This window comes from Phoenix dactylifera, chromosome 5 (genome assembly GCF_009389715.1).
Source record: "Phoenix dactylifera cultivar Barhee BC4 chromosome 5, palm_55x_up_171113_PBpolish2nd_filt_p, whole genome shotgun sequence".
In the NCBI taxonomy this organism is placed as follows: Eukaryota; Viridiplantae; Streptophyta; class Magnoliopsida; order Arecales; family Arecaceae; genus Phoenix; species Phoenix dactylifera.
In genome coordinates, this window is record NC_052396.1 from 9,293,824 (window position 1) to 9,321,794 (window position 27,971).

Sequence of the window (27,971 nt, forward strand, 5' to 3'; positions counted from 1 at the left end):
GAAAGAGACCAACCCAAAAGGTATAATTAGGATACACCATCCATCACAAATCCTGTCCGTCTGCTGGTTAGGCAGACTTTATGATTGCTGCTAGTCTTGGAAGCTGGAACAAGTCTGGATGTAGTTTAGTGGAATTACTCTCATTCCTGGTAATAAACACTACAGAATACCCGGACTCGTGTAGTTGGATGAGGGTTTAAAGGCATGGAAACCACAAAAGTGAGATAAAATTAATCAACTTCAAGTTAAACCGACAAAAGAAAAAAAAAAGTTTACAGAACGAAATAGGTTTTTAGCAGGGAGGGAATCTATTATTACCCAGCTTATCCCGACTTATTGCACAATCAAACGCAGCCTAAATCAGACAGCTAGACAACAGAGGCAGCAGTAGGCTACACAAGCAGCCTGGCGATTTAACACACAAACCCAGATCTCCAGTACAGAAACCAAGGATTTATATAGCACCTTCCATCCAGCCCATGAAACTCATGTGGATTAGCTAATTTTTCATGACAAGAAGTACCCAAGTGCATTAAGTTTAACCACTAAAGTAAGGTGTTATTTTGCAAATGATTTTCCCCAAAATGTAACAAAGACATGTCCAGAGGTTAAAAAAACTGGAAAAGGAAAATGTATAATGGTTATGGCTCGCAAGGAGAAAACATCTTTATCTCTTTTCATTAAGAATCATCAAATTGAATCTTAATGATAATAACATAACAAAGAAATCCACCTAAAAATATCCAGATAGATATGCGAGAACAAAGTATTACAGCACATGATTGTAAACTAATTGTATAAATCATCATCATCAGCCCCAGCAGCTGCAGAAGCAAATGGATCAGAACCAGCAGCCCCAGCTCCAGTTTCGGACCGTTCTGAGAAGCGGAACTCACTGCCAAACCCCCTTGACTGCTGCAAAGTCTGTGCAAAAGCCTGATATTTCCGAATGTCAGCATCACTCACACTCCTGCGAGCATACTTCATGGACTCTTCAAAGTGAGCAGGTTTGATCTCCGCTACTTCATCAGCCTCATCTTCCTCCATGGCTTCAGGATTTTCGCTCCTCTTCCTTTCCCTTTCAATGTCCTGCATGACAAAATCAATGAATCACTTTCCCTTGGGTATGATCTTGCATGCTTAATGTATTGGAAAAATTACCAATTAGAGATGGATGAATGATTTATGAAATGGAATGGTAATACCAAGAGAGACTGTGTACCCTGCTGGTTAGTCAAAGTGGTAAAGATATCCCTTCCCACAGGACTTTTATATTGTTGTGTACTAACCACAACAATTTGTAAAGACAGCCCAGTTTGCAAAACAACAGTGGACTTTTTCGAAGCTATTTCACTTCATAAACAATCTGACTTGCAAGAAGTTACTAAAGAAAATTCAGGTGCATGATAATTAGGTGACAGGCTAAGGTAATCATAGCCTTCTTATTATTTTTAAAAAAATGAATGCCAATGTATATAAAACACAGCCAAGGTGAACTCATGAAATTTCTCAATAAGAACAATGATTAATATATGAGTTTGTCTGAAATGTGGATGATAGGAAGTGCGGGCTTTTGAGATTCTGTAAGAAGCGCATGATATATGTCAAGCAAGCTTCTCACAGTTTTCAGTTTTCCACCAAGCCATGCATATATATTCCCCCTACAGATGATGGTACAAAACAGAGTGGCAAAACAAGAAGGGGGGGCGATAATAAACACGAGAGATAAATTTGCAAGTCATGTACAGTGCTCAAGAGAGACTGACCTTCTCAATGTTTTCTCTGATGGCGTATTTGCAAGCACGTTGGCAAATTTCTGTAATATCTGCACCACTAAATCCATTAGTGTACTTAGCAAGAGCTCTCAGGTCAACATCTTTGGCCACCGGTGACTTCCTCAAGCAAGCTTTGAATATTTGGTCACGAGAAGCCTCATCAGGCAGTGGAATATAAATTAACTGGTCAAGACGGCCCGGCCTAAGCAATGCTGGATCTATAATGTCAGGCCTGTTAGTTGCTCCAATAATGAATACAGTTTTCTTGGCTGACATGCCATCCATCTCTGTAAGGAGCTGATTAAGAACCCTGTCAGCAGCACCACCTGCATCACCAACACTGCTTCCTCTCTGCAATAGAAAATAAATAGAAATTATCTGTGAGACAGAACAACCAGGAAAGGAGGGGGGAAACAAGTGACCCGCAAAGATGTACAAACCTGAGTTGCAATCGAATCAAGCTCATCAAAAAAAAGGACACATGGTGCAGATTGACGAGCCTTGTCAAAGATTTCACGTACATTTGCTTCACTCTCACCAAACCACATGGTAAGCAGTTCAGGACCCTTGACACTGATAAAGTTTGCTTGGCATTCATTAGCAATTGCCTTAGCCAATAAGGTCTTCCCACAACCAGGAGGTCCATAGAACAACACTCCCTTGGAGGGAGACATTCCAAACTTCTCGAACTTCTCAGGATGCTCAACTGGATATTGAACAGTCTATACATATGGAACACAAGAATCAAAAGGCTAGTCAGCAACTCCAAAGCTTATAGGGGAAAAAAAGAACAGTAAATTACAACAAATAACTACCTCTTGCAGCTCCCTCTTGACATTCTCGAGCCCACCAATATCATCCCAACTAACATTGGGCACTTCAACAACCTGTACATAGAAGTCATCACATTAGGCTGAAAAATATATTAGGTTTAAAAGCATTCAAACTTTAACCGAGTATAATTTTCATGTACTAAGTGCAAAGGGTAAGGGATCTAGAAGCATGAAACTTACAGTTTCACGAAGTGCAGATGGATTGCTGGTTCCAAGAGCAGTCTTAAAGTGCTCATTGGTAACTGCCATTGAGTTGAGCACCTCAGCATCTATAGATTCATCCTCTAAATCAATGACGTCCATCTTTTCACGTATGCACTGAAGGGCAGCTTCAGTGCAAAGGGCTGCCAGATCAGCACCAACATATCCATGCGTGTCTTTAGCAATTCTTTCCAAATCAACCTGCAAGGTACAAACCATTTTCATACATTTAAAAATTTTCAGAAATGCATTAAGAATCAAATTTTAGGGGAAAGAAAGAAAAGACGCAAAATCAGAAGGATAATCATCAAAGATCAATTACATCTTCAGCTAGCTTCATGTTCTTTGTATGAATTCGAAGGACCTCCAAACGTCCAACTTCATCAGGCACACCAATGTCAATTTCCCTGTCAAATCGCCCGAATCTCCTAAGAGCTGGATCAATACTATTGGGTCGATTAGTAGCACCAATAACAATCACATGCGCTCGGGATTTCAATCCATCCATTAATGTCAAGAGTTGAGAAACAATGCGCCTTTCAACTTCTCCATGAGTTTTTTCTCTCTTCGGAGCAATTGAGTCAAGCTCATCTATAAAAATGATTGATGGTGCATTTTTCTCTGCTTCTTCAAAAGCCTTCCTCAGATTGCTCTCACTTTCACCAGCTAGTTTTGACATGATCTCCGGGCCATTGATACAGAAGAAAAAAGCACCTGTCTCATTTGCGACCGCTCTGGCTATCAGAGTCTTTCCAGAACCAGGTGGCCCATACAGCAATATACCTTTCGGTGGCTTCACACCAATGGACTTGAATAGCTGGGGGTGCCTCAGAGGAAGTTCTACTAGTTCTCTAATCTGAGCCATTTGTTTTCGCACTCCACCCACATCATCATACCCCACCTCATCGAGTCTTTCTTCATCCTCCCTTTTCACAGGCTCCCCCTCACAGAAGATCTCTGTGTCTGGAGCAACAACACAGTACTCAGGTGGGTCTGTTTCAATCACCTTGAATTCAACACTCCTCATCCCTCCTCTGACAAGGAAAAGATCCCCTTTCCTTACAGGACGATATGCCTCAAGGAAATATGCTGCAAAATATCCAGCAAATGAAAGGATTACAATTTGAAATTAGAAAGCACAAAACAGCATATTTCATATGCAAAACATACTTAATAAGCAAATCCACAATACATCCAAAATTACTTAACTGCTTATGAAATACCAACAGAGTCAATAGGATCATTTCATGCCAAACAACTAGCATGATGAAAATATTAGAACTTCTCGATAGGAAGAAAAGTTGTCTAGCATTAGAAACACAGACCACAACAGGCATTACATATGTCATCAAGTATGTGATTCAGCATAGAATAAAGCAAAGTATTTGGCTGTACTGCACAAAATCATCACTAGAATGAAACAATATTTTGGGAAGGGACTCAAGAATGTCTTAAAACTATTTTGCCAAAATGTAGATGCCAAGAGCAAGGGACAAATGCAGCATAAGGTTAAACACCACGAACAATCTATAAGATTTGATAAGGATCAGCAGAATTCTTGGAGGTTTTTTTCTCTTTCCTTTCAATTTTAGTTGTTAATCCCCCAAGCCATACCTATGTTTCTTAACAACAACTGGGAAAAGGAACAGTCATATATAGAATGAAACTATGAATATCAATTCAAGCTCAAACAGAGCAACATTCGAACTTTAACCAAGCTTGAATTGATTTCAGCTTCATCTATACTTCTCAGCTGATCAAGAATGGCTAGTGTTCAGGTCACTTCAAAACTAAAGCTCAAATGAGGCTCCCCAAAATAATAAACAAGTACTCAAATTTCAGGCTCAAATAGAGTTTCAACTTGAGCCAACCTAGGCCAAAACAAGTTTGACTCGATTATACCCCTGGCCTCACCTCAACTACTCTATATTGGAACTGACATGCTTGGTCTGAGTCTGACCAAATTGCTGTAGTAGAAGTTGGGCTAGTTCAAATATCACAAGCAAGATAAAATTGGAGATGAGCTCATTGCCTCTAAATTGACATCTACACTATATAGAAAATATACTATATATGGTCAAAACTGAATTAATGGCCTCAAAAAAAAACTAGAAAGGCAACCCCCAATTGTACTTTAATTAGGCTCAATATTAGAGGTCAAACCTCCGTGAACTCAAAAAATTATAAAGACCCAACTTGTTTTATATTATAAATGGTCAAAACTAAGTTACTGGGTCCATAAAAACTACAGGGACCATGCCCAACTAGAGTTTTATTTAGGCATAATATTAAGGACCAATCTAGAATAACAGAAAAGTATAAACATACAAATTGTTTACTGGCTAGAGCAAGAAACAAGCTAGCCTAGCCCAAAGAGTAGTGGATGTTTAATTGGTACAAAATAGCAAACTTTAGGCTGTGGACGGTGGAGGAGATTTCCCAGGTGGCAACCGTTTGAGAAAGTTATGAAAAACAGCTGTTACTCTCAAAGCAACTATAAACGTTTCCAGATAAGTCTATTAAGCAAATGAATCATTTAGGTAGGTAGCAGGCCTCGCAACAAAAAGTCCTAGGAGTGATATGCATTTAGATAATATGAGGTGGAATGTGCAGACAACCAGGTGCCATATTAGCCCTGCTACTCAACCATATGACAGAATGCAGCACACAAAGTTGAAGACACAAGAAGAAATATGTGGTCAAGAATGCTGGATGGAATTGCAAATGAAGAAGTTTTTCTATGGCGATGCATTGAGTATGACTGTATGTGTGATAGCATCTACTATACCAGGAATATCAATGAACCCAATTCTTGCAATTGCTCAGGATACCCTCTTTTAGCTTCTAGGTCTATTTCTTAGTTCAAGATCCCTCTTACTAACTGGAATAAAAGAATTAGTAGATCTGTTCCGCCCAAAATGGGAGGGAATGGGCTGGGGTTATGAACTTATAATCATGGAATCGACTCGATCATCAGATTATAAGTTCATTCCATACCGGAACCAGACTGATACTACACTAGAGCAGCATATGGAAGCGTCCACTATTTACTTGATACCACAGCCATTTACCATGAGCACCATTACACCATGATTATTGAATCAAAGTATCAAAACCTCATTCTAAAAAGATTCATTCAAAATTTGAGACTTCAAAAGATCACGGCAAACAAGGTACGTTACATCAATTAAGTTCAAAAAGACAAAGATGATCATAGTCTTAACAAATTCTTATTTCAGTCACAGATTGTTGGTAGCAGATGCAAATGATCTAAGTGAGAAAACACCAAACAACTTCCAAAAAATAAAAAAGAAAGAAAGAAAACACCTTAGTGCTAAAAGAAGATCACGGAAAAGTGTTTACGCATTAAAAGTTCAAGCCAATTCATCAAACTAAATGCCTCTCCAACCAAGGGAGCTAATATAAATTATGGGATCATGAACATGTGGCCAAGGGGGAACAATTTGGGAACAAAAAAATAAAAAAGAAAAAGAAATTTATCCGGAGCTTCTTACCGATACAGTGCCCTTGGATGAAACTAATTTTTTGGGACCAAGTAAAGTATTTTCCAATCCCTATTTGCATAATGGTCCCTTCAGGGTATAATGGTCCATGCCACAAGTAGCGATGCCCAATTAAAAAGAACCCCATACATCAGATCAACCCCTTAAATAGGAAGGTCCACCATTAATTAAACACCAAAAGTAGTTAGCTGGGATTTATATATATTAAAAAAATAGAGTTCACTAGAAAAGAGACATTGCTCAACCATGTAGGGGCCATCTTTAGTGGCTGAAACCAAGTTTGGGTGTCTAATACAATTTGATCATAAAACCAAGTTTGGGTGACTTTTTGAATTTTCTTCACTGTTAATATGCAAAAATATGAGGCATCGTCTCACTCTTAAAAATAATTTTCTGAGGAAGATGTACAACAATTTCAAAATAAGTATGTTGCTAAAATCACCTAACATACTTAAGCAATGATTTTCTTCCTCCACTTTGTCCTATTTACTTATTTCAGAATTGGCACAGAAAATTCCTCTTACAGATCAAAAACTTCATCAGGCAGAAACAATTATTAAAAAAATGATGGAAAAAATTTTAAATGCAGAGTTTTAGTTTATGAAGTTGTATGCATACACAAAAAACCCAATCTCGAATCTTTGTGAACCTATTCACTTAACTGAACTTGAAGCAATAGGTCTCACTTTCGCATGTGGCTGAGGTAAATAGGCATTGGATGGTTTGTTAACCAGAATGCTCCAGCACCAAATTATTATCAAGTGCTGACATGCACGTATCATGCTGTCAAAATCATTACTAGCCATAAGTTGGCATGACACTCGAATATTCCTTCTTAGGAAATAAGCAATATTAAATACTTTTTCTTTGTTTCAGCACAATGTGGCACATGTGCCAGCACAAAACAGCATGACGCAGCATGCGCCATCTCAGCCTGTAAAATCCTTGACGTGTAATAACAGATAAACTTAACTAACTACCCCAAAGTTTATTAATTGAGCAAACTTTTACTTGCAATGTTAAACTTGACATCTTCTTGATAGAACTGCCAAACATTGACATCCAATAAAAGTACAATTGCAGGGTGATAAGTTTTAAGGGTCAAGGAGTCCAATAACTTCCTATAACGTGTGAACATACCCAACCATTCAAGAAACTCGAAAAGTTGAAGTACTTAAACTGGCATTGATACAAATGAAATAAAGCAATTAGACCTATATGCATAGAACACTAAGTGGCATAAGATCATTTACATGAATGTACATCATAACCACAGCATCAAACATCAACAATCTGTTAATTTATGGCTGTTGATTTACAACCCTAGTATGCACAAATCTGATAAGAAGGCAGATTCAAAGGGCACCTAACAAAACCAAAGTCTGACAAAATTACTACATGGTAAAGTATCCAAAAGACAAAAGAAAATGATGAGATATAACAATCAATCACCTTCAATCAGTCAATATCAGGGTTACCATCAGCAAAGTAATTTAGCAAACAAAATACTTTCTAATTTACTGGAAAATAACAAGAACTGATCAACAATAGTAAGAATCTTTAGTTCTAGCCATCAAAGCACATATACAGTTAACAAATGAAATCAGACCAAACATTTCTTGGATGTTTCAAATCACCTATAAAAAATGAGCAGCTCATAACTCAAAATATGTCAATTTAACATAATTTCTTAAGATTACAAAAGCATCTTAGAGTTTTCATTTTTTTCGTCCAATCATTATTTTCTGTTTAGGGTTCAATCTGATATGGCATACACTTCACTGGCACTGTTCATGATACAATACCATTAATAGTAATAGAGATTTATTTGGGAATAACTGCTTTTCCATTTGAGTTTTCGTCCAGATTACGGAGTCCTACTACGAGTCTAATTGCGAACCAGCAAGTCAATTAAAATCGATGGTTTAGTTGACTGCTTAGTTTTGATTGTTTAGTTTATGTTATTGCCATTCTAAGAGTTCCCATTGGAGTACAATTGGTGATTGGTCAGGCTTATTGAAAGGGAGAAGTAGCTGGCTGTGGGGTTGATTTTTGAATATTGTACGTGAGCTACATAGGAAAAATAAGAGGCCACAGGACAAACTTTCTCCCTCCTCTCCTCTTTTCTACTTTTCTACTCTTCCTCTCTATTTTCCTGGTGTCTTCTGCTGCTGTTTTTCAAATCTGGATCAGCTTCTACTGCTGTTATTCTTTAGACAACGGATTAGTGATCAGATTGAAGCTGATTGCCTCAGGGATTGATCCACAGATCACTTCAGTTCTGTTTTAAACAAAACTTGCTGCAGATATTAGTTTCTATAGCCTTCAATTCAAAACAAGGCTTTGTCAGATGTGGTATCATAGCAGGAGATCAATCATTTAAGGGCTCCCTCAACAACCATAAGATGGTCAATAATGCAGAACATGACAAGAGATTGCAACATACAAAGAGTGGTGTTGAGAACTAAAGAGTATGATTAATGTATATCCACTACATTTGATGCAATTCTTGCCTCAATTAATGATCCCAAAAGAGGGTTTGTTTCTGCATGCTTTGAATTCCCTTTAAGTTGCAAGGCGGCAGAGGATACACAAAATTTGGAAAAAGATATAACCAGAGACCCTCCATGTCTACGTATGAAGATCGAAGATAAAGATGAAGGTGAAAAGTTGATGATCAACCATCTATAATTCTTTTGATTGAAGATACATTAATTCAGAAAGTTGATCATTTATTTATAAAGTAACAGGCACCAGAACAAATTGTCACCGAACCATCCTTGAACAGCTAAAGAGTTTGGTCATGGAAAATAAGGTTGATGCTCTTTTCATGATTGGCATTAAGATTAGGCACTACATTGATCCATTCCTTGATAAATTTTTGAATCCAATGGTATTCAAAGTCTATCATATGATTGGAGTCCCACGGGACCATTGATCAAGATAAACTGATGCAGCAATCTATCTGACGAACTAGACGCAAGCAAGGTTCGCCATACCGGTACCGAACCCCGTACCGGTGCCGCACTAGGATAGGCGTACCAAATGTCGGTACGATACGGTATGCGGTATGCCAGACGTACCGACATTGGCGTACCGATACCGGTACCCATCGGTACAGGTACGATACGCCCGGTACCGACTGGTACCGACCGGTACAACATACCATGGACGTAAGAAAATTATTTGTGGGATTTTATCATCATACTATATATATCCAAAATGTCTTGGGCATGTAGAAATCATACAGAAGATCTCAGGGACGAAGATCCACCGTAGTGGAAGCAATTGATATCTTAGAGTTTTCAATTTTTTCCTACAATCATTAGTTTCTGTTTAGGGTTCAACTTGCCATAGCATACTGTTCATGGTTAACATTCACGCTATAGTACCATGAACGGTAATCAAGGCTTATCTCGGTACTTTATTTACTTTCTTATTTGAATTTATGTCCAGATCAGGGAGTCTTAATATAAGTCTAATTGTGAATCAGTTACACAATTAAAATCAATAGTTTAGTTGGTTGTTTAGTTTAGGTTATTTTCCTTATTTTAAGAGTCCTCATTGTAGTAGGATTAGTGGTTGGTTAGGTTTATCAAAAGGGAGAAGTGGCCCACCTCGGGTTGATTTTTATGATTGTATGTAAATTACCTTGAAAACAAGGGGCCAAAAAACATCCTCTCTCCTTTTCTTTTCTACTTTCCAACTATTCCTGCCTATATTCCCAGTTTCTTCAAGATTTTAACTACGAGTGGGACAGCAGCGCGTCCAACAATGCCAAGTGTCAGTACAGGATAGCATCCCAGATGTCGGACAGGATAGGACATCTTCCATCTCGAGTATCTGGATGGGGGCATCTCATTCCACAAGAAAACCGAGATGGTCCTGTTTCACCGTATTTAAAACCTTGCTTTTACTGCAATTTCAGATATGATTCTAGATCTGGATCTGCTTCTACTGCTATTATTTTCTAGACAGCAGATTAGTCATCAGATTGAAGCTGATTGATTTTACAGGGATCGATGCATAGATCAATTCAATTCAAACAGAAGTTGCTGCAGATTTTACTTTGTGTAGTATTTAATTCTCAATGAGGCTACATCAAACTATAGCATGTATACAAGTATAAAAACAACAACACATATTTGGAAATTTATTTTTCTCCATATCTATAGAAAATCAAGCATATATAATTTAACTCTAAGCTAGAGGATGTGTCTCGAACATTTAAAGAAATAAAGAAATGGCAAAAGATTAGCATTAAAAGCCTTAAATATAACAAATTTGGCCCAACAAGTTAGTTGTAGCTGCTGATACTAAAGTTTTGAATTGGCTCTTTAACTAAAGCCAAAACATTTCAGCTTTTGTTTTATAGTTTCAGGGAAAACTTCAATCCATGTTTTTGGCAAACCTAATACTGAACTGGTATGCCTTTTATGAACTCTAGATTAACTTCATTACATGAAGGATTATGTTTTATTCCACTACAAATAATCCAACTGGACAAACAAAACATAAACCAGACATGTTTCTGAATAATGATTTTTTAGCTCACAGTATTTGTCAAATTGATACAAGCAGGGTACATTTGAAATATGATACACAATTAGCTCTTATGTTGCTAGAAAATTCTGTCTTTCATAAATACAGTTACATGATTTTCTGTGCAAAACATTAGCCATTCAAGACCGCTATGGTTCCACATAATCATACAACCAGGCAAAGCCTACACAGTCACACTTGAAAATTGCACATAGTAAACTAGCAAGTACTTAGTTCCAAAATTAAGAACTGCTGAGTGACTAAAAAATAAATTGAGTCCCAGAACAATATATAGAAGATATAAACAACGAGAAGAACAGCAATAACAAAGCAATTCACAAGCCATACCCTGCACCAACATAAATACAAAAGAAAAATCTTGCACCAAGATTTACTAGCCACAGAATCTACTCTATATATCTCACAAAAGTCTAGCAGTTAGATAGATGGAAAGAAAAGAGAGTACTCACGCTTCAGATATGCATCAAATAAGTTCCCAGTAACTCCTTCAATGGTATCATCAATTGGCAATATATGCACACGCTTCCCATACTTAACGTCCTGGCACTGATGGACAGAAACTACATCACCGAGCCTAACTCTGAGATTTGACCGAACAACCTTATTCATTCTAATCTTGGGCTCCTCACATGTATCATCGGCAAGTGCAATGCAAATAGTGTCCTTCCGTTTCTTCCCCTACAATTACCAACAAAGAAAGACACAAGTTAACAATCCAACTCGCAATATTATTTAAAATCAAAACCATATAATTGAACTTGACGTCCAAAATTAGTAAAGTAGGAACAAGAACTCGTTTGTCCACAACAAAGCCAGATTATGAAAATCCACCAAGAAAAGCCGCGTTAAACGCTATAGTTTTCAAAACCATGTATCAGATTGAACTAGGTCGAGTCCAATTGCTTCCAAAAACCGTGAAATCTGACACCCAACATATAAAACATAAAACAAAACCATCTAAATACGTTATCCATGTAATTGCCCTAACAACACCGAAGATTTCCCAATCCCCCACAAAAGTTAGAAAAACAAAGAATTAGAAGAGAAAGATCGTCACCTTCAGGAGGATGGTATCTCCCCGGAACAGCTGCAACTTCTCCATCGTCTCCGGATTCATCGACACCACCGAATTGTCATCGTTGATCGCCTCGTCGACGATCAATCTGTTCGGCGCCTTCTTCCGCTCAAGAATCGCGGTGCTAAAATCCTTCTTTGCTCCCTTACTGCATCAATTTCCACCGCCACAAAATCAATTAAAAAAAAAAAATTCAAAACCCTAGAATTCAGATCCCAAAAAAGGGATAAAATCCACAAGAATCCATGGAACCGAAGGAAATTTACGGATCGGAAGAGGAGGAGGCCTCGCCCTTGCTTGCCATCTGAACTCACTTAAAAACCAGAATCCAAAGAGAATAGGCGATCGAATAGAATAAATCTGCGGAAACAAGAGAAGACGGCCGAAGACGGGTATTTATAGCCCCCAGGAGAGTAGTTCGACTCCTTGCCGAGCTATGACTGGAAGCCGTGTCCACTAAGGAAAGCTAATTTTTAATGAAGTTCGCATAAAGTTTGCTATGAGATGAGAAATCCACCGTTCATTCTTACCACATCAATCAGCACCGACGGAAGGGATATGATAACTGGAATTCCGCATGAAAGTTTTCCAATGCAGACTTACTTCTCTTTTTGGTGAGGTTAGGTGGGGCTTCGTTGTGGAGATTTGTGAAAGGATCCCAGCCATTGGATGCTTCTGTTAGATCTGGGAGGCTCTACCGAATCTCCATTAATATCAGACGGACAGATATAAGCGGATCGCTGCCGTCAGTTTTACTGACTCCCTTGAGACCTAATTAAGAACAAAATCTTTTATTTTAATTTTGAAGGAAAAATTAAATCCCCCTCGATACTCTCGTAGATAACTTTTTCCATAACGAATTTGCGGACAGGTCGGTTGCTCAGAGTAGCAAGGATTTTTAAACATATTTTAAAAATACTAAATATAAATAATTAAATATTGTACCTAACCTACGACATATCTATTATTTTATTAAATTCACGTATCATCAATAACTTCCATCAAGTTATTACATTAAACAAAAACAAATAAAATAAATAAAATAAAAAATTATGCCGATCCAAATCTAAATCCAATCTATTTATTAGACGAGCTTGATGACCGTGGGCGCAAATCTTTCGATTCGAGCCTGCCTAAAAGACTTCGAGTTCTAGTTGCAATAGCTTAATGCCCATTATATTATAACAGGGTAGACTAATTTATAAATAACTAATTAACTGACATATATGGTGCATAAGTTCTTGAACTATTAGAATATTTTATATCTCACAGTGATAAAATCACATGTTACCATTACATTTGATTGCTCAAGTAAGCAAGTTTTATTGAGCCTATAACAATATTATTTGCAGAAGAACAAGAATCAATTATATTACCATAAAGATAATCAAATTGGAGGACCGAAATCACCCATACTATCAGGCTTCTTGGTTACACCATATACGAACAACCTATATGGGACTGCTTGGGTGAATGCCATTCGGATAAACCAAATAGATCAAAAAAAAAGAATATTTCAGATGGGCTATCATGTGACATTGAACAGGATGAGTAAAGTTTGTAAAGATACCGGCCAAAGGAGTTTGAATGATCTCAAAAAGTCCATTGCAGAGGTGTAGGCTGAGCAATGTTGACTTAAATTATCCAGCTTGAAGCCAACAGAGTCCAATGATCTATGAAAATTGGACCTTTGGCCTAATAAATAGAGTTGCGACGTGGTGAAGAATGTGAGCAATAACAAGAATAAGGAAAGTAGATATCGCAGGATATAACCATCAGCTGCCAAAAGAATGTAGAAGCCAGGCTTGGTCAGATGTTGGCAGTAGAAGTGGATGGTTATCCACCCATTTAGAACATATTGTATAAATATTAGAATGCAATTCTGGAGGACCTTTGACCAATCAAATATTTATCATTAATCTGAATTTTGTAGACCACCCAAAACAAGAGATTAAAATAAAGTCTGTTCATGTCATGGATCAAGGTGCTCCCTTGTTCAGAATTTTGCTTAGAAAAGTTTGATGGCCGTGGGAGCAATCAATAAGTTGGTCATCTGTAACTGCTATTGTATAGTGAGCTAATTTGTGTAGCTCTTGTCATCTATGGCTTCCAATGTATTTTGAGCCTTGTGATGTAATGTAGGCAGATTTTTTTTTTCCCTCTTTTATCTCGGTCGAGTCCTTCATTATTTTAGCCCTTGCGTTTTATGGCCTTTGTAATTATATAGGTTGAGCAAACAGATTTCAGATCTTAGGAATCCCAAAGACTAGCCAATAAGAGTACAGAATGGAGATCCGTTGCTGGTTACCTGAGGATGTAGAAACACTCATGGAGTATAAGCATTGGGAATTTTATTGGATGGGCAGAACTAGCATGCATTATATTAAAAGTAAAGTGAAAAAGTTACAACACTACATATATTAAGAAAAAATTTGGAATCAAAAAATAAAGGTACAGGGACCTAGCTAGGGAACATGGTGTGTAGTATTAAATTATCATTGTTTTTTTTTTTTATTTTTGTTTCTCTACAAATTAGTGAAATATCAGAAAATGTTTGGTGTTGAAAATAATATTTACATAAAACTTCTATTATTTTTAGATTTTATTATTTTTCACTCTTTTTGGAAGCAACAAATCTTTTCTACTCTCTTTTTTTTTTTATAATAGTGGCTCACATATTACGGGTGTGAATGCAGCCAACAAAATCAAAAAATAAAACACTACGTAATAACCCTGGCACAGACCCATTACCCACCAAGACAAAATCACCGGAGTGGTGGGCCGCATAGGAGGCCACCCAGTCGGCCGTCCTATTGGCCTCCCTGAACACGTGTAAAGCCTAGTAGGAGTCGCACTCCTCCATCAACCTACAAATCTCATGGATCAACGACCGGTCCTCAGCTATGCATCCCCATCCCCGGATCCACTCAACCACTATAGCCGAATCGCCCTCAAAAATAACACTGTTTGCACCTAGAGTCTGTCTCGCATAATAGATGCCCTTCCAAGCTTTTCTAAGCTCGGCACACACCACTGACGAGTCAAAAGTCCCCCCCCCCCCCCCCGTGCGCAACTAATCTGGCGTCGTGATCTTGGAGGGCGAACCCCACACCGCTGCATCTTTCCTCAACGTCCACACTGCCGTCGAAGTTCACTTTGAGAAAACTAGAGGGTGGGGGCATCCAGAAAACGAGTACTGTCCTGGACGCTGTGTGAGCAGAATGGAGCCCTCAAATGTCCTTAGCCAACTCAGGTGATACCTCTTTAACGTCGGTGATCTCAACCGCCTGCATAAGGGCTCTAGCTGCTGTCACCCTCGGGTGAGGGCTGACACCTTTGAAGACTCGAGCATTCCTATCCAACCAACACTGATAGGCAACACGTGTCCCCCTCTCCTCAAACACAGATCTCCATGCCGAGGCCTTCAAAAATCATAGAAACTCCTGCATAGATGACCACCTCTGCCACTGATTCGACTGGCCCAAAGCATAGCACAATATCTATCTGGCCCATGGGTAGTCAATGATAGCATGGAAAATGGCCTCCTCCACCTCCGGGCAAGTCATACAGGCTGCAGGGACTCTCACACCCCGCCTCCCCAATACAGTTCTGGTGGGGCAGGCATCCTCAGGCCACCTTCCAAATGAATAGGGCAACCCAAGGATGAATCTGCGACCTCTAAATCCATCTGCTATCCATCTGTCGAGTTGAGGGCTCCGAGATTAGCTTGAGAGGTCTCGGTGAAAGGAACCCTTGCGGGCTGCATGCATTTATTTTCAAAAAATTATAGCGGAAGTATTTAAAAATTAAAATATTTAATTTTCATGAATGCTAGAAATCAGATCTCTACAACAAAAATAAGAACCATGATTTAAATGTTTATATAAAGCATGAAATAATGATTATATATCTAACATATAATTCTGAAATTTCAGCAACCCTGAAATTTCAACAACCATGTTTAAGATCTAATCTTAACTTTAATGAGATCAAATCTCATACCTGATTCCTTGAAGGTCTTGGATGACTTCTTGATCATGCTTTGCAGCCGCAAACGCATCCGGCCTCTATAGATTGTCCACGCGAAGCCCTAGGTAGATCGTCTTCCGCGGGAGTGCTAGCTCGCGCAGGAACGGTGCAATGGCTAAAACTTTCTCCTTCTAAATACTCAACCTTTGATTGTTCTTCAAGAAGATGAAGGATGGACGTGAGGAATAAGGAGAAGAAGGGATGGAGGCCCTTAGGAAATTTTTTCAGAATTTTTTAAAACCTCTAAATATTGTATATCTTGAACCCTAGGCGTGGGCACGCCTCATACCTAATTTAGCCAATTAATTTGACTAATAAAATCCACAATAAATTATGGTGATTTGGCAGCTAAGAGAAGATAAACATAGCCAAATTTCGTGCATTTTGGATCCCTAAAAGATAAAAATTCATGCATCCAAAGTTCAGCCGCAGACCACTCTATTTCATGCACCATGCAATCCCTACAAATTAAGAAATTTATATAAATCTTTTTAGAAAGATTTGAGGCGCCATTTTTATAGAAAATATATCCCCATGCCTCCTCTCTTCTCACGCCAATTTTTGGCCAAAAATAAAGAGGATAGGCATGGAAAATCTTGAGAATAAATCAAGGTGTCATTCTTCTCCAAGAAGGATAAGAATGGGTTCCTAAAATTTAGAGATTCTTCTCCTTATCCAATTCTGATTATTTGGACTCATAATCCTCATCAAATAAGGTCTTCTAATTAATTTGGATCAAGCCCAATCTAATTGGATCAAGTCCCATCAATTGGGTCAAACCCAATCAACTTAGGTTGAACCCAATTCAATTAGGTCAAATCCTGATGTAGCCCAAATTAAATCCTATTTAATTTGGCTCAACCTAAGCCCAATTACTCAATCAAATTGAGTTCATTAGCAATCTAATTGCTAATTAATCCTTCAATAATTCAATAATTATTTTAATGCAACTTTTGTTTAGGATAATTTGTCAATCGAATTGACTAAATTATCCCTGAATGATTCTTAATCATCAATCAGCCATTTGATCAACCTAGAAACTTCTATGCGTGTGATTCCATAAGTTCAAACATAAGCCGGTAGCACAAGAGCAACTTCTTGTACTAATCGAAATGACTATCTAGCAATGGTACCCTGCATCCGGATAAGTCGAATGATTGCAAACCAACATTCAAGAACCCTTGGACTATAGTTACCGTATAATTCATCCCTATGACTCCAAATGCTTAGGACAACTTGAGAGTTCACTGTCAACTCTTTAATCAGTTCATCCATAATGTGTTTCAACTTAACAAATCCTGTGACTCCTCACAAGGATTATCATGGCCAAGGTTTTGCTAAATTGAACACAAGGGCATTATCTCCTGTCTCCAGGAGGTGTCAATTCCATCTTGACTCATACACCGACTTCGCAAGTACTTGATTGCTTCCAGTAACCTTTCGTTACTGAATTAGAAACTCAGATAGTCCGGTACCAAAGTACAGTGAGTTGCTTGCTGGTCATCATGGTGATCTCAGATCGGAGGGACACATATATCCATATCCACTCGGAACATCTTTTGACAGTAGAGCATTCCGGAACTGATCATGTTCAGTGAAATGTACTGCTACACTTCACCTGTGTGGCATATCAGTGTCTCTAGACTCCTTGGTTAAGAGGACAACCAACGATATGGCACACAATGACCTATTCTTGATAATGCTATTGTCCTAGTAATAGCATGTTGTTTGGTCGCGAACTGGTTTAAGGACTCATAGACAAATCCTCCTTTATCTCTTAAAAGAGTCCTAAGAACTTCATCACATCACAAGAGTTCAAAAAGATGTACAGAATATATGCGATGAATAATGCCAAATAACCTTTTATTAATTCATTAATTTATGTGCAATTCAATCATCAACAGGCCGACGATTGACTTTGAGGACACAATTTCCAACACTCGGGCCCTCACCATTGGCAATCCAGTCATGCTTCACACTCCCCTATCAGCTGTCGCCCCCTTCGGAATGGGCACAACTAGAACTCGCTCGACCAGTTGCTCCCCGAACATGCGCCCAATGAGATTCTCGTCCCACCTCTGCTCCCCTCTAATGAAGAGCTTGCATACCCTCCGGCCCTCCCGCCACCTGTGGTCAGCCCTGATGGGCCAACCCTGCAGTGTGCCCTCATCTAACCACCTATCCTCCAGAATTCTGACTGTCCGACCATCCTCGATCTCCCATCTAATCACCGATAACACTCTCGAGGCATGCACACAAATCTCCCACCATATGAAAGATGCTCCTCGTCCAGTTCGCATAGCGTCCTAGGATGCTGGGTCACCGTACTTCACCCTCATCAGAGCACCCCATAAACTCACCGGCTCCAGAAGAAACCTGGCTGCCAACCTGGTCAAAAGTATCTCCCTGCGCTCGATCAGTGAGTGAACATCCAAACCACCCCGCTCGTCGGTTGACAAATGGTTTCCCAAACCATAAGATGGACACCCCCTCCGTCTCCTTGCCGCCCCCAGACGAAGTTTTTGAATAGCCTCTCCAAACCTCGTAGTGTTGCGAGTGGGATTAGGGTATTAGAAAGCAAGTAGATAGGAATGGAGAACCAACCATACTAAGATGACTCTGCCCATCATCGATAGCGCACCTACCTTCTATCTCTCCGATCTACATCTGATGCTCTGCTCCATGCTCGTACACTCCCCCCTATGTAGTCGGCGTCCCGTGATTAGAACCCTAAGGTACCTAAGGGTCTCCTTCTGCTCGCCAATTCTCAGGATACTCATGATAGACGCCTTCACCCCAGGCTCAATTTTCGGGCTGAAACAGATGGCTGACTTGATCAGATTGACCTGCTGACCAGATATCCAATAGTACGCCTTACGATGCTCATCACAAATCTTTTGTATAAATAGCTCACATTTCACAAACAAGTTAAAACTATAAAGTTTCATCATGCATGCTATTGTCTAGCTCATTTTTTTCGGATTTAAGAAGAAAAAACAGGAAACAAAAGCAATATCTAACAGGCCCTTAATAGTCCACAAGGACTAATGCACTTGACCATGCTTATTGGCAAACTCAAGAATGAAGCGATATTCCTAAGGAAATATTCTGATAAATTTGTGTGACACAACAAATAAACTGTGAAAAGTTTCTTTTTTTTTTTTTGCCTTTGACAGGTCATGATCTCTAATATATGAGAGGTGCGCCGGTGAACTGTCACTTGGGATAGGTGACCAAAGGAGCTGAAGAAAGAAAAACAGCAGGATTAATTTCTTAGATCCTGCTACATTACAAGAAAGAAACAAAGAGATTCCACTAATCAGCATAGGAATATAAGAGGTCTACAGCACTCACATATCTAGATCAAGGCAAGCTATTTTTAATCTGGATTGTGAAAGCCTGCTACAGCACTATCAAGATGAAGTGCAGGAACAAAAAGCAATTAAAAGTTATATCCAGGACCAAGATAATGCCAAAGCATGAATATTTCAATTATTGGACCACCATAAAAAAGTCAAAGTAGCACCCTAACGGCAGGTCATTAAGTGCTAACTATTCTTAATCAGTTAAGCAAACTAATAAGAAATTGATAGTTGTCTAGAAAAATTCAATTCCAATGCAAGGAACGTTCAGCAGTAAGGCAAAAAAAAATCTTGACATGCGAGTGTGCTGGAAATTCTGTATGGCTTTCCCAGTACTTCCAACACATTTACCATGTAATAAATAATCATACCCTCATTCCTTATTCAGCTTAGATCTCGCGGATTACTTTCCACATAACATGAGCACAATGGAAAAGAAACATAAAATATAATTGCCTAGGTGATCTGGCTCAGCCTGTTTAGAAGACGGCCAACTGATTAGGCCCTTTAGAGTCATAACAAATTGTTACGGCAACTCTGGCATAAACTTCGGAAGGTCAATGACTAACATACTATTAACCGAGATACATGAAATATGACAGTAGCTGAGATATGAAGGGATATATCACATAACAAGTGAATTATACTATCATTGTACACACTAAAAAACAGTCCCCTGTATATGATGGATGTTGGTGGACTTCGTCTCCAAAGTCAATCAGGAAGAGGATGTTGTCCGGGGCAACCTCTTTGCTATCTCCTGGAAAGGAAAAAAATGGAGAATAGAGCTTTAGTTAACAGTCTTAACAATTCAATCATTCAAATAAATATATATATAAGTAAAAGAGATGCATCAATTTATATAACCTCTGACAGCATTATGATATTTTTCACCACTCAATTTCCATGATCAATAAAACAGAAGAGAAGCCGTTATAGGACATTCAAACTCAAGGTGGAAATGGATAATCTAGATGAAAACATGACTAGATACTGTCAATTGATAAGCTGCCGCTTAATTTGCTTAGCTATAATTTTAGTGCGATAACAAGTAGCTGTTGTACACAACATCGGATTTCCAAACAAGCATGTAGAATTTTGTCAAATGTTGATGGACTGATACATAACCATGATCATCAAGCCTTATTCCAACTATTTCAGTCAGCTTTATGAATTCACATTCACCAATCGTTCCCATATATGATTAAGATTTATTATAAGTATAGGAAAATTTCCTATTGCATATGAACCGGTCGAGTTTACCATAACCATGGCCATCTAGCCTTTTTCCCAACTATTTGGGGTCAGCTTATGAACCAGTCACATTTGAGAACTAGAATTACTTGGAATTCCTAGTAAATCAAGGTTAAAGTAGAACATATGCAACAATTTTAAGCATCTGAAGGAGGTATAAGCCTTTAGGTTCATGTGTGAAAGTATGCATCACAAACCCCTGTGCTCTAAATAGAAAGATAAAACCACATATAATTTGTCCATATACTCAAAATCATATTATTAGCATTCTCAAAGTTCTGGTTCAACCAAAGAAAGAAAAGAACATACAGACATCTGCATGGCAAAATAGGCCCCTATCAGGCGCTAAGAAAGGTAAAAAAAAAACTTGAGCATACTATTAAATACACCTTGGTTATGCAAACTATACATGTGGTCCTGCAAATTTCTAATATGCATAATTTGACAGCATGGAGCTCAATATCTAACGTGAATGAGTACCTCAAACAGTTGGTTGATGTTATCGGCTGTCTTTGCTGATGTCTCAATGAAGAACATACCATTCTTCTCCGCATAGTCTTGTGCATCCTTCAGAAAACAAAGGACCGGATAATTTTTTCAGTGCCAAATATATACCAGCCATGAGCAAATGCCAATGAATCTTGAGATGCTGCATACCTGGACTGATACACTCCGATTTTCATGCAGATCAGCCTTGTTACCAACCAAGGCCATGACAATATCAGGATTTGCATGTTTTTGGAGTTCCTGTTACATGCAAATTGCTATTATTTGTTTAACAACATGGATCAGTAAATAACTTTAATGGGTAAAGTTGGCATGTGCAGGCAGATAAATTACTAAATAAAGCAGCAAATTGGTTCTTACCAGAAACCAAAAAGAGAAAAAGGCAAATTGGAAACAATAGTCCAGTTACTAAAAGAAATTCCTGGTGTGCAATATAATACTGCAATATATACAGAATGTCTCGAGAATTGCACAAATTGGTAAACTCTAATTGACAACATACTGAAAAGATTTCCACTGACCATTGATCTATTTGGTCATATAACGTGTAAAATTGCAGTGTAAATCACCTTGATCCAGAGTCCTGGAGAACATTAAGTGTACTAGGAAGTATCGAGGAATGTATATTACTAATAAAAACATTAACGAAAAGTGTACCATAAGAACTTGAATTGGTACATGGCATTTTCTGATGAATATTTAGGATTCAGCCTGGATGGGGTTCTTGAGGAAAGAACTGGATAAGTTTTGGAGCAATTTGGGTTCTATTACAAAGAAGTGTTATTTTCCAGATCTATAAGGTGTTCACTCAAATCATTAGGAGACATGTCCTTCTAGTTGTTTTTTTCAATTGGAGCTCAAGCATGCCTTTCAGTGTCAAAGAGGAGCAATCATGTATAGGTTCAATGCAGTCAGTAAGTGTCAAAGAGAAGCAATCATGTATAGGTTCAATGCAGTCAGTAGGTTGAAGGAAAAATGATAAATTGAGATTTGTGAAGACTCTTAAGAGGCCAGTATTAGATCACATATGATTTGCACTGGATTCTTGGGGTCAGCATCTTTCTGGGTATGGAGCATGTAGCTTCAAATATTGAGTTCATACAGTTTTAAGGGGCTCATACATGCTGGTGAGATGCATTTTTCTCAAAAAAAAGAGAAAAAGAATAAGAGAAAAAAGGGAACACTTCTATTAATAGACAAATAATTTTAAAGATGAAGCAGGGCATGTGTTAAGAATCTTTCAGACAGTCTGCGTGATTGCAACCACCAAAAAGAGGGATAGTTTGAAAGAGAAGAATCTTGCAGAAAGGACACCTGATTTTGCACAATTGAAGCTACAACAAAAGTTGTTTCAATTATAGTTCTTGTGGCAATCATAAAGCAATGTGAAATGGCTCAGGTGAACAATCTCATTGCAGTTTCAAGTTCTAATAATTTGAGGTGGCATAGGTGGTTCTAGAAACCAAGGTGTTTCTTCTTAGCAAAAGCAAGTATATGTTTAGACAATTTATTTGAAAACTGAAAGTATTATCCGATTTACTGTTTAGGCAATTAAATAAAAGGCATGCCCAACAAACCTAATAAGCTATATCATGATTCATGAGATTATAGAGAGCATCACATGTACTCCAGCAAGCAGCAAAATGGGAAAGCTTTTCCAAACAAGGTCTGCAAAACCAATACCTTGAACAATACTGGTTCAACACTAGTTCGATATAGTACAATCGGTACGGTATGATACGCACACTATAGTAAGACAAGCTTCCAACGCTTCTCACTCCCAGCCATGGTAGCACCTAAAACTGACCCACTAAAAACTGATATGCCATACAATCACAAATTGACATAGAGTTAAAGGCATGGTGGATGCCAGATCAAGAGCCTGCACAAAGATTCCTATGCATCCAGGTGATAGCCCTGTCAAGATGTCATGACCTGAAATCTTTTCTTTCTTTATACCGCCACCTAAAATCTATTAAATTTCAAGCTGGTGGAAATTAAAAAAAGGCAGAAATGCCAAATCACGACAACATAACACCTTACCTAAGTAATAAAAAACAACAAGAAGAATGGATTTGGATCATGAAACTAAAAAAATAACCAAATGAAACAGAGAAGATTAATAGGACCCTAAAAAATATCAGAGCCTCAAATTATTTGTTGCAAGTTGAACACAATACTGTTGGTGGGAGGTTAAGGAAATGACAGTAAACCATCCAACAACATAACTATCTACAGGTTTGAACACTTTGTCGGACACTCCAGTATTCCAACCAGCATTTCCAGAAGAGGTTTTTAAAAACGATCCTTGCCAATACCATACTCTCTTTCAAGGAAAAAGGCATCAAGGTGTTAGAGTTATATTATTAGAAAATGGGAACTGATCTTTGGTTTTCTGGTACAGTCCTTACCATTAGAACTTCTTAAGTCATATGAAAGTAGATATAAGCAGAGGTAAAGTGAAAATCTGTTCAGAAGGATCGCATTAATGCAAGGTCCGCAATCTTGGTACCAGGTACCGTATCGGTACTTTATCGGTTCGGTTCGGTACGGTACGGTATACCTCTATGCCGAAATAGCTCTCTAACTATGTTTTTATCTAAGTACGCCTCAGTACGGACCGGTACAGGATGGTATACCTCGGTACGGATGGTATGGGGCATGTACTGATATAAAGATGTGTTTCGTACCAATTTTCTTCCGGTACAGTATAGTACGCTCCGGTACGGGGCGGTACGACAGACCTTACATTAATGTGAAAAGGTGTATCGTACCTTAACCCAGTATTTTGCTTTGACAAATGATTCTGGACTCGTTATGTCATAGACAACAACTGCAACAGCTGCTCCTCGATAGTAAAGAGGTGCCAAGGCAGCATACCTGATTAAATATGTTAACCTCATAAATATATGATAAAAGAGAAGCAGATCTATGATGTATTCTGCAATAATATCATTAATTCAACTATATACCCTAATTCAACTATATACCTCTCTTGGCCAGCAGTATCCCATATTTCAAACTTTACTGTTGTGGAATCTTGCAAGGCTAATGTTTGTGATAAGAATGATGCACCAACAGTTACCTAAAGACCATCAAGAACCAACAGCATTAATATCTAAATATTAGCATACGTTATAGAAATCAATCTACAACAAGAATAAAGGACAAGAAGCAAACTTAACAAGTAGAATAGCACTTTGACGAGCATAAGTCACTACACAAGAGCAGGTCCACTGACTATTGGATAATTACGTCAATAACTATAAAGATCAATAAAAAATTTACCTTGGAAGTTGGGTCAAATTGACCACGAACAAACCGAAGGACGATACAGCTTTTACCAACACCAGAATCCCCCAACAATACCAACTGCACGCACAAAAAAAAAGGGTTGATATGAAAGTGAATTATATGTTGCAGCTGGACAAAGTCCATGATGACTTGATGGTAATTTGAAATGGTAATTTTTATGCACACAAGTTTATGCTCCAGAAGTCCATATTGAAAGGCTTGTTTTCTTTTGACCTATTACCTCTCTAGATACCATTTATCTTTGGTTCCCCATATTAAAGCTATCAACATGTTTGAACATACGCGAGAAATTTCTGCCATGAGTCAGACCAACTGCTAAACAATATCAATGAGGACAAAAAATATAAAACTGCAAGAAAAAATGGACTTATTCTAATGTTTGGTCAATCACTAGATAAGTTGCCAGTGAACAAAATGTCAAGTCGATGTGAGCCAAAAAGCAACCACATAAGATCCCGGGCTTATGGATATGTAGGAAACATAACAAACATGCCTGTAAAAGGCACCATAAGTAACTAACAACAAACATTTTTTTATTAGCTTGGGCTATTATCCTCTTAATAGTAAGTCATTTATTCAATATTCTTACTAAAATGACGCCATATGCCCCTACATTTTGAAGACCGGAATAGAATCCTTCATAAGCAGGTGTCATGGCTTGCGATGAGCAAGGGCAGAAAGAGGGTAAAAAAGAAATGATAATCCTGAAAACAACACATCTGAGGTGGGCAATTAAGGTTGATTGTGTAGGACATAGCTCGTACCACGGCAAGCCCCCTACTGATTCACAACTAGATCAGTACAATTAGAAAGAATCAGGACACCATTTGTACTGGAAATCCCTGTTTCTCGATAAGATAAACCACCTTCTAAGTGGAATATCTAACTCCTAAAATATCAGAAAGAGGGGAACTGATAGCCTGAACGACTATGTAACACTTATCTTCCTTCATGAAACCAAAGCCCTCGGTCATTGTCCCTCACCAACTGGAAAATGAATTCCAGCATCCAAACAAGGCCTTAAGAAAAGTTAGGCGCTAGTTAAGCTCGATATCAAAATTACCTTTTTCCACAGTGTCTAAGTAAGGCTTACGATAATCACCATTCTTCCATCAAAAGGACCAGTCACTTCATTTTTTTGAATTAAAATGCGGTGTGAATGGACTCAAAAAGCTCTTTGACAACTAGGTTACCATATTATGATGGATATCAATGATGTCAAGCCATCATCATTTGTCATCTTTTACCAATGCAAGGATTCTCCATGCTACTTGCCCATCTAGATGATAATAATCACCTCCAGTAATTGAAATATGAATTTAACTTCACTATTTTTTTTTTTCAAATCTGATCTTTGCAACATGCAGAAGTACGTAACCTTCAGGATTGAAAGTCTCATTCAGCTACTCTCCCTAACGTAATTTAGTAAATATATCCATGAGGGTACATATCTATCAAATGCATTTTAGTCACTGATTTTTTTTCTCTTTTTTCACAAGGGCTATTCACTCAGCCTATTTTGTAACAGATATCATTTATAAATCATATATATGTAGTATAGCTGCTTACCAGCAGTCCATTTCTGCTGAGCGTCCTACCAAAAGTCAAAAGATTAATATGAGTATAGTATCTAAAACTTGGTAATACTAGCAAACCTATCTAGCCTCTCATAGTGTATAAAATTGTCATAACTTGAAAAACACTTGCATGAGTTTCTTCGTTGTGCTGAAATTGTAGAGTGTGATATGGTAAGCATAAAAGATGAAACAAAAATCAAGATGGCTGGTAAGCAAAGCATCAATTAGTCTGCAGCTCCAAGGTCAAACAACATTGTCACAACAAAAAAATCAAACTAACATACCTTGACGCGCAAGTTTTTTGAGTCAGTAACCATTGAGTTTCCGTTATTCAGACTACCCAACCTTCCAGCATTCCTATCTGATTGGTGCCAAAAGATCATATGTTAGCATCCTGGATTGTCTCAATAACTTGACATTGCTTCATCTGTAGCTTAGCATACTTTAAATATTATAACTGAAAATTGTAAACTGTGCTGTATAATTTTAGACTAAATGCTTCCTAAAATAGAACTTATATATTTGTTTTCATCTAAAGCTTGTGTTGCCTTATGATCGCAAATAAGTAATAACCTAACTTCATATCAAACTGAGTGTAACTCATATGTAGAAACACAAAAAGAAAAGTTCTATGATTCCCAACATTTGCATGTGAAGAAATCTCACCAACAGTCATAAAATCCACCATCCACACAACTTGTATTTTATCTCTTGTTCCTAAGCTAGTGATACAGAGGATAATGGACATCATAAACTGAAGATGTAGCAAAACAAACTCGATTAGGTAACTTATCTTAAACTGAAGTTAGTTGGCAAAATGCATCATTAAGCTCTTATTGGAAAATAACAGAAAAGGCCAGCACATAAATTTTCTTTCTGTTAAACTTTAAAGGCAACAGTAAGATGGTAGGACATTATGCATATTTGCATGTTGCCCATGGGAAACTTTAGATAAGAAAGATCATCTGGTTTTATCACCAAAACTAATACATTAAAACGATAGAATAGATCAGCAATTTATTATGACGCTTCATTTTACTGCCATATGATAAAAAGCCTAAATCGTGATATCCAACCTACACAAGGAATTAAAAGACAAGACGGTCGATATAATATTTTGTTGAACGAGCTAAACAATCGATTTCAAGAACCAAACAACACGAGATTGGAAGGTCTCGTGCTTGTAGCCGGAGCAAGTAAAAACTGGCCTTTTCCCAATAGATAACAGCAAATTCACAATTGATTCGATGCACGTCGCATGCATCACAAAGCGCAATAACAATGCCAATATTATTAATGCAAAAGAATAACAGCAATTTATTCAAGAATTCAGCTCCAATTTTTTTCATAACAGAACATAATAGCATTCCAAATTACATGTTGACATAGAGATCATATCAAACAAAAATTCAACAAATAGATGCTATGAAGGGTTACCTATTTGCATGCATGGAAAGAAATCGAGAGCTAAGTAACTGAATCGGTGGATTTACGAAACCCTAGATAGAGAAGGGAACAGAAGGAGAAATGGGGAGAAAAATATAGGGGGATGAATGCAGACCTGGAAGGGAGGAGGAGCAACCCATCGTCCGGCGGATAGGAGAGGTCGGGCTGCCAAATGATGCGGTAAAAACCCAACGGAAAAAAGTTATTAACGGGCTGACGGGGGTCGATCGAGGGCGGGGAGAGGACACGGCGCGGCGGGGGAATAAAGAGGGGGTTCCGCTCCGTCTCCAGCCAATTGCGTAACCGTGCGGGCGTCCGCGTGATTTGGCTCTCTATATTTTCTCCACTACTTGCTTTCATTAGTGGAGCAACGACGGAGTCCAAATTTCCGAATGTGTGCACGGATTTTCATATACGGACTTGATCTGGTACCGTCCTTCAGAATTTTGCGTCCATCGAGGCCTCTCGCACGAGATAGCATCAAGTCACGCACGTGGTCAGCGCCAAATC

At 38.3% G+C, this 27,971-nt stretch overlaps 2 protein-coding genes across 2 annotated transcripts; both read right to left on the bottom strand.

The window, feature by feature from the left end:
* Positions 1 to 558: 558 nt before the first annotated feature.
* Positions 559 to 12,387, bottom strand: LOC103703433 (cell division cycle protein 48 homolog). The gene is made up of 9 exons (XM_008786272.4): positions 12,238 to 12,387; positions 11,954 to 12,119; positions 11,346 to 11,574; positions 3,132 to 3,898; positions 2,789 to 3,010; positions 2,591 to 2,662; positions 2,216 to 2,497; positions 1,767 to 2,126; positions 559 to 1,089 (listed from the first exon to the last, which is right to left on the bottom strand). The coding sequence occupies exons 1-9, from the start codon at positions 12,273 to 12,275 to the stop codon at positions 790 to 792; spliced, it is 2,436 nt and encodes an 811-aa protein (XP_008784494.1). The 5' UTR covers positions 12,276 to 12,387; the 3' UTR covers positions 559 to 789.
* A 7,332-nt stretch (positions 12,388 to 19,719) lies between these two features.
* LOC103703432 (ras-related protein RABF1) lies at positions 19,720 to 27,783 on the bottom strand. The gene is made up of 8 exons (XM_008786271.4): positions 27,577 to 27,783; positions 26,300 to 26,376; positions 24,412 to 24,495; positions 24,114 to 24,208; positions 23,898 to 24,003; positions 21,274 to 21,363; positions 21,097 to 21,183; positions 19,720 to 20,122 (listed from the first exon to the last, which is right to left on the bottom strand). Exons 1-8 carry the CDS (start codon positions 27,599 to 27,601, stop codon positions 20,081 to 20,083), a joined length of 606 nt encoding a protein of 201 aa, XP_008784493.2. The 5' UTR covers positions 27,602 to 27,783; the 3' UTR covers positions 19,720 to 20,080.
* Positions 27,784 to 27,971: the final 188 nt, after the last annotated feature.